Source organism: Polyodon spathula, chromosome 5 (genome assembly GCF_017654505.1).
Source record: "Polyodon spathula isolate WHYD16114869_AA chromosome 5, ASM1765450v1, whole genome shotgun sequence".
Lineage (NCBI taxonomy): Eukaryota > Metazoa > Chordata > Actinopteri > Acipenseriformes > Polyodontidae > Polyodon > Polyodon spathula.
The window spans coordinates 14,405,144-14,423,686 of NC_054538.1; the positions used below are offsets into that span (position 1 = coordinate 14,405,144).

Here is an 18,543-nt window from a genome sequence, read left to right on the forward strand (position 1 = left end):
TCTTGTTTTATTTTAAAGTTAATCCCAGGATAAATACATCGGTGGTTGGAGCAATACAAGATGACTCCCCAGTGCTTTTAAATCGTATTCTGGTTTATCCCGGTGAGTGGATTATAGAAATATTTAATAACTTGGCTGAGCGGTTCTCAAATAGCGAAGTCTGTAACACTGTACTTGTATGACTTGTGTGTTCTCTTGGCACCATGGATATTTATCAGACATATTGGGATAACACTGAAAACTGATTAAAATAATATTTACAGATTGCACTTCAAATCAGCTTTATTGCAGTACAAATGAAATATTAGGAAAAAATAAAAATGACAGCAAGATGCAGGGTAATCTTAATCCAGCACATATTCAGAGTCTGAGCATTACATTCTTCACCAAGCCACTACAAGATTTGGAAAAATAAAGTGTTGATTTAATTCTAAAAAATAAAATAAAAATAAAAAAACACTGATGAAAAACGGTTTTAAAATATTTTATAAGAAACGTAAGTGCATGTTTTGTTTAAATAGTGTCTTTAGCATGATTCGCATGGGACTAAAAAAAAAAACACACAGATGTCCTCAGAGTTGGTCAAAAGCAGATGCAATGCTGTGTCCAGAGAAGGCTACAATAACCATTTCGTCCTTTGAGTGATATGCATTTCCATACTTATCTTCAAATGGATCGTTAATGTTAAAAGCTTGCTTTATATATATATATCACCCATTATGTTTTGTATTTTCGCCCATCCCCAATTTGGTTATGTCCAATCATTGTGTTCTACTGAACCGTTGAATCTCAGGACAGATTGTACCAATTTTTATATATTACATTATGGTTTATTGCGAAGACTCCTATTGCTTTGAGGCGAATAACCCAGAAATCTATATCAATTCTAACATAACACAAAGTACACAAGGTCCCGATGTCCTGTAAAATAATCAGACCACCTCTGAGAAAATGATCTGGGATAAAATTAAATGGATGGTTTCGCACAGGACTCACCTATGTCAATACAAATTCCAAAACCACCTGTTTTATGTGGTTATTTTTAGTCCCATGCTAATCGGGCTTTTGACACTCAATTCATTAAAGAATAAAACTACAGCATGTAGACATAAAGGCTTAATTCTTGACAGTCACAATAACAAAAAGCTTCTCCACCCCGATCAGTTTTTAACTTACAAGTATTTGCCTCCAGTTTGTTAAAATATAATTAAACAAAATGATGGAACATTTTTACAACTTTTAGCAAAAAAAAAAAAAAAAAATTGAAAGGGGCAAAGAAACTGCACATTAACACATGGCGCATAAATACATCCATAACTGTACAATTTGCATTTACTAACAAGAAAATGTAGACATACTGTATCCATTTTGCATTTATTTTCATGGTATAGACATACAGTACAACATACCACCATGTACTGAAATCTACTTGTATCATTCTCCTGACAATTCAAACTTCCAACTAAATCACTGTTTTTTCAGCATTATGGGGTAAGATTCACCCAGTTTACTAAATTAGGCCGCAAAGAACAGTGTAGTGTAGTATAGTAAGAAATGAACAGATTATAATGTATTTTAGACAATAAAAACAACTTTAAAAACTAAAATTAATTGAAATCAGTTAGTCTTTTCCTTTGTTTCATATACAGCAGACTAGCTGAACTTCTGAACAACTAAAGACAAAAATTAAGGGCACATACACACACACACCAGTAAGTAATTTACCATGGATGGGTGGTCTAATCATTATCAGCACTAAACGCAGTGCTCCAGATAAGGTTTTGGGTCTGGGAGTAACTTACCCTTTAATTTTAACACAAAAGAGTAAAATGTATTTTTAGGGGGTAAAATGCAACATTACCTTGAAGTCATGAGTAATCTCGATAAATACTGTACAATCTTAAATGGTAGTGGGGTAGGCATTTAAAAAAGAGCCCTTTTGCAATGTTACTTTGAACTACTGTACAACCACACATGTGTTCTACAAGTTTCTTTGTCGACGCAGTACATTTTTTATGAGGTACTGCACTGACTGCAAAATAATTATGTTACTTATATTTTAACATTAAATTCTTAAACTCTGTGAACATGTCACCCACACATGTCAAAAAGGCAACGAATAGACAGTGAAAGAAGGCTATCTGAGTATAGACTTCATGGAATCTATTCCACTCACCTTAACTATTCTTGATTTATCTTTGGCTATTAATACAAACAGATGGCTGACTATATTAAAAAGCAAGGTGTTGCAGCACTGTGCAGTGCAACTTGCACTAAAGCACACATGAACAGCAGGATTATATCTTTTTCTCTTACTATTGTAGGTATGGGGCTATAAAGTTAAAGTAGGCACAAGAGTCTTACAATGAATAAAGGGAATTCAAGATTGAGGCTGTCTTCGACAAGTTCCTCAGTGCTTTAAACATAATACAGCCCGACTACTCTACTTTGATTTTAACATATGCTATCATTAGAATAAACATATCCTTTTGTGTATGTCATGTACAAGTTATTTTACCCAATATTTAAATGACAATACCTCCAAATAGAGGAGCAGCATACCCCTGTGTGCTAGACATCACAGACAGAGGATCTGCAAATGTAATATGCAGAAACGCCTTAGTAACTGTTGCTTGCACTGTGGTTTGGTACACTTCTACAACTTATATGGTCCTTAAATAGTATTTTGTTGGCTACCTGCAAATCTAATATTTTACTTAATTTGAAACAACCTCATGACAGTTGAAATAACTCTAAAAAGACAAGTCTGTCATAGGCTTTCCAAAGGATATTTTTGCTTTATAATGCAGATAGATAAGGCAGCTAAATCATTTAAATCATCTTGGCAATCATCTTGTCATGGTTCTGTGCTTAAATCCGAAGTACGTTAACCAAAATATCAGGGGGATAACATGGAATTTAAAAGCAGCACCTGCATATGAATAGGAAATTCCCACAGAAAGACAGCTGTTTTCCATTTAAAACCAGTAGAGAATATAATTGCAGCTTCCACCAATCCCCTGAACATTAACCCACACCCTTGGTCTGTTACTTCTTCTTAGGACTCTCCTCTTTAAGCTTGCCCTTGTTGTACATCTGACCAATTCCATAAGGCACATGTGCAGCAATGGTACCCAGCTGTTGAGCACCCTCAATGTGGAACATTTGATCATCAAAGAAGATATGAGGGCGGATCTTTTCCAGAAGCGGCCCCTTGGGGGCCCCAGCCAGGAAAAGTGCCTCATCAATCTCCAAGCCCCAACTCCTCAGGGTCTTCAGGGCTCTGGCCCCTGAACTTGCAGCACTCCTTGCAGTCACCAGGTAGGTCCTGATTGGGCAGTCCATACGCTCATTTTTTGCGTAAAATTTCCGCTGGAGTTTTCCCAGGGCCTCCAAAAAGCATTTCAGGGGACCCTGAACAAATTGAAAATGTCTTTAGTTAAACATATAACTCCATCTAAATTTTTTTTTTGTTTATTTGTTTATTTTCTGAAATTACAGTCTGAGGTTATTTGCTTTCATTGTATTCTAAACCCTGCGAAAGTCTTGATAAGAGAAAACTGAATAGTGAGACAGAATGCCTCAGGTTCAATTACAATGTTCCACTGACTTAAGACTACTATCCTGGTACTAGACTGAAGGCTAGTTCTACCCCAATTAGACCATTATACAGGTCTAAACAGATAAGCCAATTAAGTGCCTGAACAAGACCGACTAACTGGTTTACTTTAGACCTGTTTGAAACCAGTCTATGTTTCATAATATATATATATATATTATATATATATATAAGCAATAGATGCTACTGGTATATATATATATATATATATATATATATATAAAAGCAACATTGCTACTGGCCCAATGTGTTTAATGTTGTTGAATAAAAATAAATGTACTCTACCTGTGCCAGAGGTTTGTTCTCAAAATTTTTCTCGTGTTCAAAAAATGAGTCTAATCCATGTTCCTTCACAATCTGTTCTGATTCATCAGAGAAAAGAACAGCATCCCCATCAAAAGCAACCCTCAGCTGGTTGTCGCACAGTTGGATTTCTTTTTCAATATTGAACATGGTGGCAGCTGCGATACCTGGGGAAAAAAAAAAACAGAGACATATTGTTACTTTTCATGAGGCCATTTACCAGCCATTTTGACCATAGATTCTGGCCTTGTATAGCTCAGAAGCTTAGCAATGACTGGTGACTGCCATAGTCTCTGTACTTGGTGTTGCTGGAAGTGTTGGAAAGTAGGGACCACATCTCAGCCACTACCCCAGAATGGTGTTAGGGTGCTGTACTTCAGAGGAGACATTAGTGCTAATTATAAAAGTTAGCTGATTACTTCAGTGCTGACTGTAAAGGGACTGTTAATTGTGAAACAGTATTTAGCTGTCTTGCTACATACTGTTGGTGTAATCACAGTCCCCTCCTGAGGCCTTTCCTTCCTTCCTACACTTCACCAATGTAAAACACAGAAAGAACAACATTTGAGGACAGTCTATACATTATTAAAATCCCTCTTGTTGAACCTTTCACTCATTACTTTTGCTGTGTTCACATTCTGTTGCTTCTGACAGGAGAGGAGTTAAACAAAGGTAACATTTAAGAAGGGACACCGTTTGGTGTGGTTGCACAATTAGTAGTCATGTAAAGTGTTAATTAATTTGCAACTTTTTGTTTGCCTTAAATTGAGGAGGATGTACAGGTAGGTGGTACATTCAGTGACAATGAAGTGGCTAAAGCGAGGTTATATACCATTTCTGCTTAATCACGTAGGTCAATACAGAAATCCATCGTGTATCCGCCCGTCACATATCCGCAAAGCTCTTCAACAACATCACCCACATGTACAGTGCTACTGCAATATGGCTACAGGAAAGTGAAAAAAGAATTGTACTTCCAATTGAAAGTTGTTTGTTTCGTAAACCTATGCATTTTGCTACTGTGTAAATTACCTGACACTTATGTAAGTATATATAGCACTGTGACAGATAGGAGCACTGCGCATGAAGAGGGGATTTTGTGCAAATGTATATTGTAAACAGTGTGTATTTATTGTAATTAATTAATGAAGTACCTGATGCTCCTGCTGTGTGTGAGTACCAGGTGTTGAATCTAATCAACAGGTAGGTGTGTTCCAGTGGGGTGTCAGATATAAAAAGGTCCCATTTATTGCTGCAAAACCAAAGCCAACTGGGCTAAAGAAGCTGAAATTTGCAGGTGTGTGTGTGTGTGTGTGTGTGTGTGTGTGTGTGTGTGTGTGTGTGTGTGTGTGTGTGTGTGTGTGTGTGTGTGTGTGTGTGTGTGTGTGTGTGTGTGTGTGTGTGTGTGTGTGTGTGTGTGTGTGTGTGTGTGTGTGTGTGTGTGTGTGTGTGTGTGTGTGTGTGTGTGTGTGTGTGTGTGTGTGTGTGTGAGAGAGAGAGAGAGAGAGAGAGAGAGAGAGAGAGAGAGAGAGAGAACCAGGGTTGGATACCGATGAGTGAGTAAGCAAGTCGAACCCGCCAATACCTGAGCGACTAGCCGAAGTTTGTTTATTATTGAAATGAGAAGATTATTTCAGAGACTGTAGATCCCACCAAACTTTTGGTACACTGTGTTGTATGTAATCCATGCACTACCATTGCTGGTAGTGTTATGTGACATGTTCAGTTTGTGTTGATATGTAAATAAATCCTGTTCGCCTGCAAGGCATATCAACTTCAACCTCCATCTCAATCTCCTACCTGTCACTCAGCAGCGAATGCACGCTCCTACACAGCAGACGGCTAACCTGTCACAAGCATTAATCGTAGGGGATTTGGGGGTGCGCCCTTATAAAAGCAGAATCTCAAACCAATAATTATGTGAATATAGCAACTGCTACAACAGTATATAATGGAATTTGAAACAGGATACATTTAGCCGACTTTTTACATATCCGCCCTTACTCTGGTTCCACCGCAATCAGATACGCAACGGACTATTGTATCTGCTTGTGCATTGCAACAAGTCTTGTGTTGTAAGGCTGAGGTGATGCATCAATTTATCAATGCATCGTATCATTTGATAACTACTGATAGCCAAGCCTGTGCATCGTTTTGGGGAAAAAGGTTTAAGCAAAGGAAAGCCTTGCTGGAATCTGCAATTATTTTTTGCATTAAGCGCAGAGCTTCTCTGCTCCCCTTAGGTCTGACTCACTGAATCTGCATGCTACTGACCTCACCTTCTCCCCCTGCCCCACCCTGTGTGATTGTTTACTGATGGGATTGGATATGTGCAGGAGTCTTCAAAGTAACAGAGCAAGTTAAGAGTGTTGTGTTAGAATTACAAATACTGTTCCAACTGATCTACAATGCCTTCCAATGTTTGGCAATTATTTTCTAAAGTAAGACGTCCAGAAAGAAAAGTAAATAAAGTAATGTTTGGGATACTCTGGTAACACAACTAATTTGCATGACCTTTTAAAGAGATGCAGAGATCACGCTAGCCTTAAATGTGCAATTTTAAAAAGCATACCATTTCATATCTGCGTTTTCAACCATAGCATTGCGTTTTTACATATTGCATCAAAATAGTTATATTATTTTCCAGTGTAACTATTTCAGATGAACAAAGTTAACATGCAAAACAGTACACAGTATAAATAATGGTAGTAGACATAGACATAAAGACAAGCTTACCATGAAACATTTTCTTTTGAAAATCCCCAATTCACGACATAAAATTCAGTGTTGTAGAACATGTACCAGTGTCTCTGCAGGTAGCTGTCAACATCATATCTGTTTACAGTTTTGCTGTTTAAAGGTTCTTTACATATTCCTTTTAGCACCCAAGTCCAAAATTAAAGTCTTAATTAAAGGCTTCCACTGGAATTGTCATTAGTTTTAGATGATCCTCACATAAACATGAATGGTTTGCTGGTCTGCACTCAGTTCTGACACTCAGCTAAAACCCTGTTCTGCTGGTACACAAGATACAGGTATCGTAATTGCAGTTGCTGCAGTTTCACGAAAGCAGGAAAGATGTCAGAATAGTTCTCAGTAAAAACCCAATTTTTTTGACCGTGTGTTTTACTTGTCCAAATTCTTGCCCGAGTGTCTCTGATACAAATTACCTAGTCGCTCTATTACCAGGGTCGTGCACAGTGCTATGTAGGATACTGAGACCTCTTTTTTATTTATTTTTTTAATAGAGGCTGCAGGGAGCATTGGAAGCACTGGAGATGGCACCCTACAAAACTTCAAACAAAATCTGCACTTATTCATTTGAACTACCTCAGAGTAAAAATTAAGAAAAACAACCAAGACCGTTCCAAATCCTAGTCAGAAGTATTTAGCATCCCCGCAACGTCAGTCCCTAGTGAGCAGGTATTCAGTAATGCTGTGCAGATTGTAAGCAAGTGCCAGTCATCGCTTAAATTAAACTAAAACAAAATGTGGACACTATCATGTCCCTTAACACAATTCAAATATAAGCCATGGACAAGTTACTAAACTGCTGTGGACAGTGATAACTTTTTTAAATTATTTTTTTTTTCTCTTGATTGGTTGTTACTCTGACTTGTTATGGACTTAAACAACTTTTTTTTTTTTTCATGGATTTTGTTTTGGCCCCCAACTCGTACAAATCAACACGAATAAAATGACTATATGCATAAACCGATGTAGAATTGAATATGCCGAATAGTTTTTAAAGCATGCACTATTACGACTATTTTTTTTTTGTTTACCCTTTCACAACATTGATGAATCGATGCATCAGCTTTTTTGGAGAACGATATATCGATTGTGGTGTAGTAGTATTCAGGTCTGTCAGATTATTTCCTATTTACACTATAAAAATATATATGCTTTTTGGTCTATTTCAATAGTATATGGCTTTTTTATGAAGAATAACATTAAGAACAACATTGTGTTGGTTTCAGCAGGATTATAGTCTCTACAAATGATGCCCTTTAACAGACCTTGCCTGAGGAATACTGCAAAAGGATACCTCAACATGACACTTTTTCATACCTTCTTCTATCGCCTCCTGTACTTTTTCAGAATCCTTTGAGAGGTAGAGGTTGGTAAGGTAAGCCTTCAGGTAACCAATGGGACTTTTTCCACCAGTCATACAGAATCTCTCAATTGTTAAATCTATAATAGACAAAACAAAGATACATTTGTATCAGTAGTAACAGATACTAAAATTACTATTCTTTTGATGTGGTTTATATGAGAAACAAAAGAGGATGGCTGGAGTCAATATAGCTGATTTATTATTTTTTTTACTGTACTACATACTGATGATTTATAAAACATTTTCCCTCATCACATTACTTTCATAGCCAAATTCACATGGAAAACATTTCAAAATATCCCTCTGTCTTCCAAGACCATACAAATGGTCATTTTAGAAGGTGAGAGCTAGGAGTGATTCACAAGGCCTTCCTCAAGCTGGACAGATAAATAAATAAAGAAGAACCACATTATCTTTCCATTAACACTACTGTTATGTTTGCTGTCAATATATTTTATACAATTTATTCCATTGCTTAAGAAAAAGAAGAATATATAGAGGATACTGAATGATCGTTCGTGGTATACAGTTTTTATTCACCGCAGGACAATCACTCACTTTTCTGGTTATACCACAAGCATATATTTAAAATAAATAGCATATATATATATATATATATATATATATATATATATATATATATATATATATATATATATATATATATATATATATATAAAATCAATTCAGGGATTATTTTACCTGGCAGATCTTTACTTTCGTTGTCAACAGACTTTGCTTCGACATGAACCCTACTACATTTTGAACCCTGTTTATGGCCTCTTCCCAACTGTCTTTAGATAGAACCTTGAGCTTAATCTGTGAATTTACATCCTCTCTGTTTCCTACCTTAACCAATTTTAATGAAAAGGCTACATACAGGCTGTTTTGATAAGTCAGACACAGGCAGATCGCTAACTGGCATTTCTTGACTAAACTCTGTTGTTTCCTGCCGTTACCAGTACTAATGAAAGAGCTACATACAGGCTGTTTGGACAAGTCAGACGCAGGCAGATAGGTAACTGGTATTTCTTGACTAAACTTGTTCAAGAAAATCAAGAGTCCAAATCAAAACAACAATAGAAATTTGAAATTATTTCAGACATTTGAAAGTTGTTATAAAACACGTATAGGTGGCAGTATTGTTTGAACTGCTGACACACAGCTCCATCCCGAGGACCAAAACAGAAGCAAATTTGTTTTGTTTACACATAAGGAAAATCAGCTTGTAAGCAAACATAGTCACACTTTCAGACAAAGTAATCAGCTGCTACAGATTGTGTTTGCAAACATCATATAGTCTTTATAAATATTTAGCTGCTTGGTGTATGTTTATGTATTTTTTTGTATAATTATTGTGCTTAAGCAAGGGATGGTGTTTTTGTACCCTCTGTGAAACCTGTGCACCTTCACCTTGTGTGTTACCTATGACATATTTTGTGAAAAAGGTGCGGACCAGACTAATATGATTTGCACATTTTTGACACTTGTTAAGTAAGTGCAGACCTTGTTGCCATACAGTCCTAGAAGCTACACAATTGGTCAAAGGGCTAACTAGTATGAAAATATAATATTTTAAGTGACTGCTTATAGTTATACAGACCTTACCACACAGCTAAATAAGGAGGTGGCTCTAAGACAAAGTCTGTTACTAACAAACTTTCAGACTGGACAATTAATCAGGTGTATGTTGCAAAGCAAAAAGCAACTATTTATATTAACTGAACAGACCCACCTAAAGTATTTTCCCTTTGATTAATATACATACCATAATGGTTGATGCTGTTAATGAGTCGCACTCCAACCTGGGCATGGTTATTAGTCATCAGAACTATATCAAACAATTCTTCGCTATCAGGATACAGTTCCCGTAGGCGGGCATTAACTGTCATTATTGCCTGTGAAAAAGACAAATACAGAATCCTTACCATGTGAGTAAGTAGAGGGGGGCTGAAAAATATCGCATTACATGTCCCCACGTGTTGCTACAATTGTTTAAATAACCTACCTGCAATTTTTACTTTGATTGATAACATCCTGACACATTTTTACACTGTTTCAAAGCTCTTTTCAAAATGTCTGTTCTAGTGCACTGGGGTTTGAGATCTGTCCTCTAAATCACTGCAGGAAGACCGACTAAAAACAAACAAACAAAAAAAAAAAACCCATAAAAGTGCTCTGGCTTTTCTGTTCCGTACCACATCATTTATCGTTACTGCGTTGTTACCTGTTTGACAATGTGGACAATAATCCTTACACTATCAGTGCACTAGAGCAGCCAGTTTGAAAATAGCTTTGAAACAGACTTTAAAGTTATAAGTGTAAAATGTTGTCGGGATGTTATCGATGAAAATAGAAAAAAATGACAGGTACATTATTTAAACAGTTGTAGCAACACATGGGTACGTGTAACAGTATATTTATCGGAACCCCACTATTTGCTCTTTAAAGCTGCCCATGCTTATCTCTAAGTTTGTCTGGAATGACTTGTTGCTGTTTGTTGTTTTCCCCACAAAAATGTAATACATATGGCCATTTTGTATCATCCCTTTAGATTCCTAATAAAGAAAGGTGACTGCATTCATGCAGAGTGCAGTAGAGTACTGTTCATATTCATGGTGCACTTGTATCTCACTAGATTTTGTGCTATTTTCAGGCATAGTACTTTTTCATCCCAGTAGTTTTACATTTTTATGGAGATTGATAAATGAAAGGTTACTTCCCATGTTTTGATATGATTGTACAGTTAGCTTCTGTGGACTTTCAGTTCCTGCTGACCAATCACAGTATTCAGAGTACATATTTTGCAGTACAAACACATTCTTGTATGCAGATATTATTTTACATGAAACATGTAAGTTGTTATGCATTCAACACAGTGCCCTGTTAACATGTGCTTTTTTTTAAATAACCAAACCGAATTTTAACGAAAGTGTTTAAATAAGATCTGTCAAAAGCCGGGCCATTTTGTTTTCATTACTCCCTTCCCGTGTAACACAAACTATTGGCGATGCACATTTGCAGTTTATTAAAAGATAGAAAAATGCCAGTGTCAGTTTAAGCATTTAGACGAATGTGAAAGATAATACAAATACACGACAAGAATCACATAATGAATGATATGTACGATATCCATGAAATACAGGAATCACATCGTTTAATAGTCCTGTACCCACCTACCTTTACAAACGGGAAAGCTGCTCCTGGCATCAGGGGCTCATTTTCGTGCTCCTCTTGGTACTGTACATATTTTTCCAACCCTTCATCTTCGTAGAATTGTCTTTCTTTCACCATATTGAACAGTGTCCGTGAAGATACAGCGATCGTGATAGCATTTTGGGGTTTGGGCTGTGTAGGAAAAATTGGAAAAACAACAACACAAAAGTTATACTTTACAATATACTTTCCTTTAAAAACCTCACCGTTTTGAATTAAAGAAAACAAACAAACAACAAAATATGAGCTAAAATATTAATAACTTAATGTAGGTTAAACTTACAGGTCTGGGTCTTTTTTTAGACCCCAAGTTATCAAAGAAAGCCTTAGCCGCAGCCCAGTCGTGTTCGTTTTCCTTCAGATCTTTGTTACCCACAGCTTTGTTAATCACGGAATCATCTGCTGCTTTCATCTCGCTCATTATTAAGTACTGAAAATTGTATCAATAATATCAATGATTACAAAAAATAATATTGGCGATAAATTTATAGGAAGATGAAGCCAAAACAGTTATAGAAATTGCGGAAGTACAAATGTACGTTGCTAAGGAAGGCGTTTCTTCATCCCCCACAATGCTGCAGGATAGGAGGCTTCTTGTTATGGGCAAGACAAAGGTCAGCCACGCAGATTCTTGCAGATCTGTGGAGATATGCGCAAACCTGTAGATCTGCGACAGTTTGTTCTTGACGACCGTCTGAAAAAATGCATCTATACCTGAGCTGATCCTTTGCTTCACACTGAAGCGTAGCATTGTTAAGGCTGGGGCGATGCCTAATTTTTCACTAATGCTACATAGCTTTACAACTATTATATATATATATATATATATATATATATATATATTATATATATATATATATATATATATATATATATAAAATTTTGTATTTTTTGTTTTCATTATGAAAAAGTAATGAAATACGTATTTGACATTATTGATATATAATATATATATATATATATATATATATATACTATATATATATATTATAGTATATTTATATTATATATATAATGTAGTCAAATACGTATTTCATTAATTTTTATAATGAAAAAAAAAAAAATGTAAATTATGTACCTTATTCGTGTTGATTTGTAGTTGGGGGGTCAAAGCAAAGTAAAATAATAACAAATAAATTTACTAACTTTGTTAATTTGAAATAGTTACACTGGAAAATAACATAACTATTTTGATGAAATATGTAAAAACGTAGATTTTGAGATGGTATGCTTTTTAAAAATGCACATTTAAGGCACACAATAATCCTGTACCATTTGTAGGCTATTACTTCAAACAGGTTTCACTGAATGAGGGCGTTCTTTTGGCCAGGCTCAGGTAGGTTCCACTGGGCCGGTTCCGGTGAGTAGCATCGAGCCAGAAACTCTAGGCCAGTATTGGGCCAGAATCAATGATATCTAGTATATTAAAAAAAAAAAAAAAAAAAAAAAAATTCAAAATGAAAATAAATTTGTGTGTACTAGCTCTAAATAAATATATTAAAAAAAAAAAATGCAACAGGTTCGCCAGAGTCGGGCCAGAACTGTCCCGATAATGTTGAGAACGTTAATTGATTATACAACGATACCGACAGTGGCCCAGTGCTGGCCCGATTACTGGTCGTCAACGGCGATGATGAGCCGACAGTGCTGATGAAATGCCAGTTCTGGCCCAATGGCGAGGATTGCTTTCTTTACTATTCTTTCTTGCCGTCTTACTTTAGAAAATAATTGCCAAACATCGGAAGGCATTGTAGCTCGGTCGCTACAGTATTTGTAATTCTATACAAATATTTGTAATCAAATACAAAGCTCTTAAAAGTGTTACTTTGAAGACTCCTGCACAGATCGAATCCCATCAGCAGGGGAGTAGCTAGGAACAGATTTTTACAGGGGCAAAAATAAAAAAAAATTGTCAAAAAAAAAATCCTGCATATACTGTTCATATTACAAAGGTGAAAGGTATAATCTTATAAAGCCTGGAGCCTATTAATGTCAACTGCAAAGCAATACAAGTTGCTGACTCATTTTAGCGTCATCATGGATGATGTTTGAAATTTCATGACCCATATTTTTTAAAATAAGCTGTCTCCCAGCAAAACCACACCAACCTAAAATTTCCCTAAAATCCACACTGCCAGAAATATGTGATATTTAAAGGACAAGAAGAATATGAAGACGTAGATGGGTTCATGGGTTCAGTTTGGTTCACTGCTACTGAAGTTAATGCTGAGACTGATGACACTGAAGCTAAAGCTGGAACTGGTAAGACTGGTGCTGACACTGCTGGAACTGGTGCTGCTACTGTTGGAACTGGTAAGACTGGTGCTGCTACTGCTGCAAGTGGTAAGACTGGTGCTGAGCTTGGTCGCACAGATCAATGTTTAAGACTTCACAGAGAAGCGGAGCTCAAATTGACTAATGAAATGATCAATAAATGCATTTACTCTGAAATATTCTTCTGCACTTTGGTCTGAAGTTCCAACATTTGGTCTGTGCATCTGACGCCCTGTTTATCTAGGCTTGGAAAGCTCTACAGTGATGTAATGAGTCCGCTTTTTGGTACAGAACATGAAACACAGTTTCAGATCGCTGACTTTGAATGGTTTCTTTGCATAAATGTGCATCACTGTAAGCCTTCACAATGTCACAATCACACCTCTGCAGTGCCGCTGTTAGTGGGTAAGTGAAGCTCAGAATGTACTGAACAGTAATGACAATGAATGTGCTGCTTTCCATCATATTCTGAAAACCAATAGCTTGTATGTACCTATGAGGCTAGAAAGTGTTTTGACTCTTGAGGTCCACCTTGTAGCGCACAGACAACCAGGGAGTTTCTTGGATGCTCCGGTAACAAGGTCATTGCTCAAAGAATCCTCTTCGGTGACAATGTCAGCAATGTCATCTTCATGCAAATGTCTCAAGAGGATTCCCTTTCTATTGGGGCTTGCTAGAGTAAACCATGTAAGCTTTTCTATGTGGTCAAATACATTTCTTATATCTGATAGCTGAGTGCAAGATGTAGACAGAATTAATCTTAGGTTGTGGAAATGGCAGTGTACATACTCTGTCCTGGGGTATTTCTTTTGTATTTTTGTTTTGACACCTGATACATTTCCATCCATGACACTGGCACCATCATACCCTTGTCCATGACAGTTGTTCATGCTCAGTCTGAGCCTCTCTACCTCTCTGATTAGCTCTTATGTTCAGTGCAACCCATGAATTCTTCTTTAACTGGAGGTTCACTGCTGCTAGTCACATCCACTTATCAAATACAAACAGACAACTGTTCAGTGGTGGAAACATCTGTACATTTGTCTGCCATAATGCTAAAGTACTGATTCGCTTTGATGTCTTTTGTAAGTTTGTCCAGCACAACTCAGCTGTATAAGTTCTTTCTGTATTTGTGGGCTTGTGTACTTTGCGTTTTTTGGTGAAGTTATGTTGTTTAGATGCTGCCATAGAACAGGCTCAAGCTTGGCTTTCCAGTGTAAAGCAGCTGCAAAGTTGCTGTCTTCTTCCTGTGCATGTGTGTCCCTTGTAATGCAATGTTTCGTTTACCCATGAATATGATAGTGTCTATGATACCAAGCATTACCTCCTGGTTTCTTTTCACTCTGCCTTTATATGTCTTAGAAATACAAGACTTATTGTCTTATTTATGTGTAGTAACAGCTTGAGGAAAGTTCAGAGCTTTGGTTTCTGCACTTATATTAAATCAGACAGTTGTGTAAGTGCTCCATGTAATAACTATGTGGCACAGCCCAGAGGGGTACAACCCAGCAAGAACACAACTTCATCCCAACATTTTGTAAACACCAGTTAGGCTGCTTGTTTATATTGTTTGAAAATGTATTCTAATATTATTCATTTCATTTGTGCCTCCCGTATGCTTCCCTGTCTGTTTATTGTCTGTAACTGCATAGGTAGCCTACCTTTTAAATGGATTTCAGTGAGATTTCATCTTAAGAGCCCCGTGCCATTTTAACCAGAGACACATAACTATAATCTTTTTACTCTGAGTACCTGTTCTGTTTACAAGAAATACATCACTAAACAAAAATCAAGGAATTTAAAATAAGCTATTTCAAACTAACTTGCATGGCTAACTTCAGGTGTTTTAGCACTTCTGGGCTGTCATCTTCTTCCTCTGCGTGTTCAGCCTGAACAAGAAATTCTGCTGATGCATCTGCAAGTAATTAGGTGACAACTGTGGTAGATTTTCTCTTTGCAACTAAAACATGTCAATAGATGTACAGTACCTGTAAGGGAAATATGACGTAAACTACTACAAAACCACAAAATAGCCGAAATACTACATTGACTCTTTAAACTAAAAATTTAAGCACAGTAACATACCAGGCAGCAACCAGCTACCCACCGAGCGCTGCAGCGATCACAGATATTTACACAAAGTGGACCAACTGAAAAACTCCAAAAGACAGGCTGACGCACCGCCAGCTACAGTGTCAAGTAGGGAAAAGGTTGCAGGCAGTTCCAGTGCTGTAGCGAGTTAGCTAGTGCGCTACACATGGCCCTTAGCCAGTGCTTATTTACTATGCTATAAATGTAAGCCAGAGTGAGCATCAGTGTGCAGTTAAAGTGACGACAAATAAATAAACCCATTTAAATAAAGCAAACTCAACTGCCCGATATACACTTTCTTCACAACACATCAGTATTAAAAACATATTTCTCTGGATTTTTTTCCTCTAAAGAAAACATTAGGAAAATATATATTTTTTAAAAACTGCTGTCACCAAACGGTGAATTAATTTATATAATTACCTCCAATTTTTCCAGTCCATGACTTCGGGGCGACATCGCACAAAAATACTATACGTGAAAAGTACTAAAAACTAACAGCTATGAATCGTTATTATATTGGGGGAGGGGAAAGGCATTGCAGAGGACTATTTCTTCTTATACACTGTTTAAGAAGAAATAAAACCACTGAACATTCTTACCTAGAGTTGGCTTCTTCTGAAAGAAATGTGTTATGTAATGAAATAACCCATGCCAATTCTTATAGTCAGCACTCAGATACACGCCAGTCACGTTTTACAGTCCTTGCATTAAGAATAAAACCAATCCCCATTGCAGAATGTTAAAGGGACACAGACATGCATATTCATGGTAGTCTATTACACTTCAGCAAAATGATCGTAAAATGCTTGCTTGCATAAAAAGAAAATGTTCTGCAACACACACACACACACACACACACACACACACACACACACGTTTGAATTCCTATACTTGTGGGGACTTCTCATTGACTCTCATTATATTTTTATTTACTATTTCTAACTACAGTCAGACAAAATTCCACACAGGGTGAAAGTCGACAACAAACAAAATATTTTGGCACTTTTAGTTTTTTTTTTTTTTTTTTTAAAGGCATATTTAGTTCTTAAAAAGGTGTTTTACAAAGTTGGGACATCCCCACGTCGTCATTTTTTCAGGAGTTACTGTCTTTGGGGACATTTTTTCAAATTTTGTCCCACATTGATAGTAATACCTGAAAAAAAAAAAAAAAAAAAAAACATACATGCGGATGTACAGATTTTCAAGAATGTTTGCTTAAAAGACACAGGCAGGGCAATGTTGTTGCTGTTATTGGAATGCAGAAAAATATGAAAACACTTGTAGATGAAGGCAACAAACAATGCTTAGAATTGCGTCTCACTGTCATGGGAACCTAACTGAAATAGTGCAGACAATCTTAGAATATATCACATTAAGCTCATTAATGGTATATAGATTAAGGATATGGCAAGTTTACTTTTAAAGAAATGATGCATACAACAATATGAGGTCAATTACTTATAGTTACTTCATAAAGTGTCACTAAAAGTTATTTCACACGCAAAGTGTGCAAACTAAATATTTAACAGTTAAATTCTATGTATTACAATTAATTTAGTTCTATGAAAGAAAAATGCAACTGGATTTATACTCAACGGTTCCTTGAATCTTACATTTTTGGTCCGCTAGTTTGGAAACTCAATCTGTTGAAGTGTCCAATACAAAAAGCTCTCCTCTCATCAACAAAGTCTTCAATCCTACATTGGATCAAACTAAGCAACAAAGCTTTCAATTCTCAATTGAATCAACAAACAGCTGCAACAAAGTCTTCAGTCCTTGGTATAGGATCTACAACAGCGCCTGTCCACGCTGTCCTCTTTGCTGAATCTTTTACCTGTGTAGGTAGCAGGGCACAGTTTCTTTTGGATACTGTGGTTACACAGTAGGTGTACAGCAAACCCAGACTTATCGTCTGATAACAGTGTCTGTAAGTTTTACGGCAGTCCTCCAGCCAAGCCTCAGTCTCGTTGCTTGTGGTAATGACTCACTTGCCTGTTTTCAGGCAGAGTCCCGTCTTGGGTCCGTTTCTGGTCCCGGATTTGCAGCTTCGCTTAGCAGAGTGACAGCACCTCGGTTAACATTTGATGTGGAGTGCAAAATGTTTAGTTTTGCTTGGATACTTATAGTCTTCACTCTGCTGAGTAGCTACTTTCATGAAGTCACTTTTTTAACTTGCAAGTCTTTGAGATTTGTCTGTTGTCTGCTTCCTTTCATCCAATGGCTTGTTGTGTGCGGGTGGCACACTCCAGTAGCGGAAAGGCTGCCTCATCCCTTGGTGGTAGAGGTGGGAACAATAGCCCATCTCCTTCTGGCGGTGGAGGCAGAGGCAGCTCCTGCTGCTCTCCCTCTGGTGGTGGAGGCAGAGGTAGCTCCCTCTTCTGGGTGCTGGATGCTCATGCTCCACCCTTCTGGGGACTGGACGCTTGTGCTCCCCCCTTCTGGGTGCTGAATGCTCGTGCTCTCCCCCTATCTGAGTGCTGGATGCTTGTGCTCCACCCGTCTGGGCACTGGATGCTCGTGCTCCCCCCTGTCTGGGTGATAGATGCTCATGCTCCCCCCATTTCGGTGATGGATGTTCGTGTTCCCCCTGTCTGAGTGCTGAACGCTCATGCTCCACCCTTCCAGGTGCTGGAAACCCGTGCTTCCCCCCATCTGGGCACTGGATGCTCATGCTCCCCCCTTCTGGATGCTGGAGAGAGCAGGGCTTCTCTCTCTTGCAATGGAGACCCTGCTACCTGGGCTGCTGTTTTGTTTATCACTGCCTCCAGGTAGCAGAGGACCAACTCCACACCTACCTCCAGGGTGTTTGGGGTGTGTTCCCTCTCATAGGTCCCTCATTGCTCCCTATCCAAAGGCCGCAGGACCCGGATGGCTATGGCAATGCTCCAGCCCAGCATTGTCCTGGATCCAGATCGTTGGA

General features: G+C 37.5%; 1 protein-coding gene across 1 annotated transcript; it reads right to left on the reverse strand.

The window, feature by feature from the left end:
• Nucleotides 1–264: 264 nt before the first annotated feature.
• LOC121315597 (cytosolic 5'-nucleotidase 1A-like) lies at nt 265–11,845 on the reverse strand. The gene is made up of 6 exons (XM_041249825.1): nt 11,539–11,845; nt 11,220–11,387; nt 9,808–9,937; nt 7,994–8,116; nt 3,905–4,089; nt 265–3,414 (listed from the first exon to the last, which is right to left on the reverse strand). Exons 1-6 carry the CDS (start codon nt 11,674–11,676, stop codon nt 3,049–3,051), a joined length of 1,110 nt encoding a protein of 369 aa, XP_041105759.1. The 5' UTR covers nt 11,677–11,845; the 3' UTR covers nt 265–3,048.
• Nucleotides 11,846–18,543: the final 6,698 nt, after the last annotated feature.

What these genes read in the sequence shown, in the direction of transcription:
- LOC121315597 (XM_041249825.1), bottom strand. Translation starts at nt 11,676, where the DNA reads ATGAGCGAGATGAAAGCAGCAGATGATTCCGTGATTAACAAAGCTGTG. An exon ending in CTAAAAAAAGACCCAGACCT is followed by an intron (nt 11,388 to 11,538) that starts GTAAGTTTAACC and finishes TTTCCTACACAG; the next exon opens with CCCAAACCCCAAAATGCTAT. An exon ending in CAGCTTTCCCGTTTGTAAAG is followed by an intron (nt 9,938 to 11,219) that starts GTAGGTGGGTAC and finishes TCTTTTTCACAG; the next exon opens with GCAATAATGACAGTTAATGC.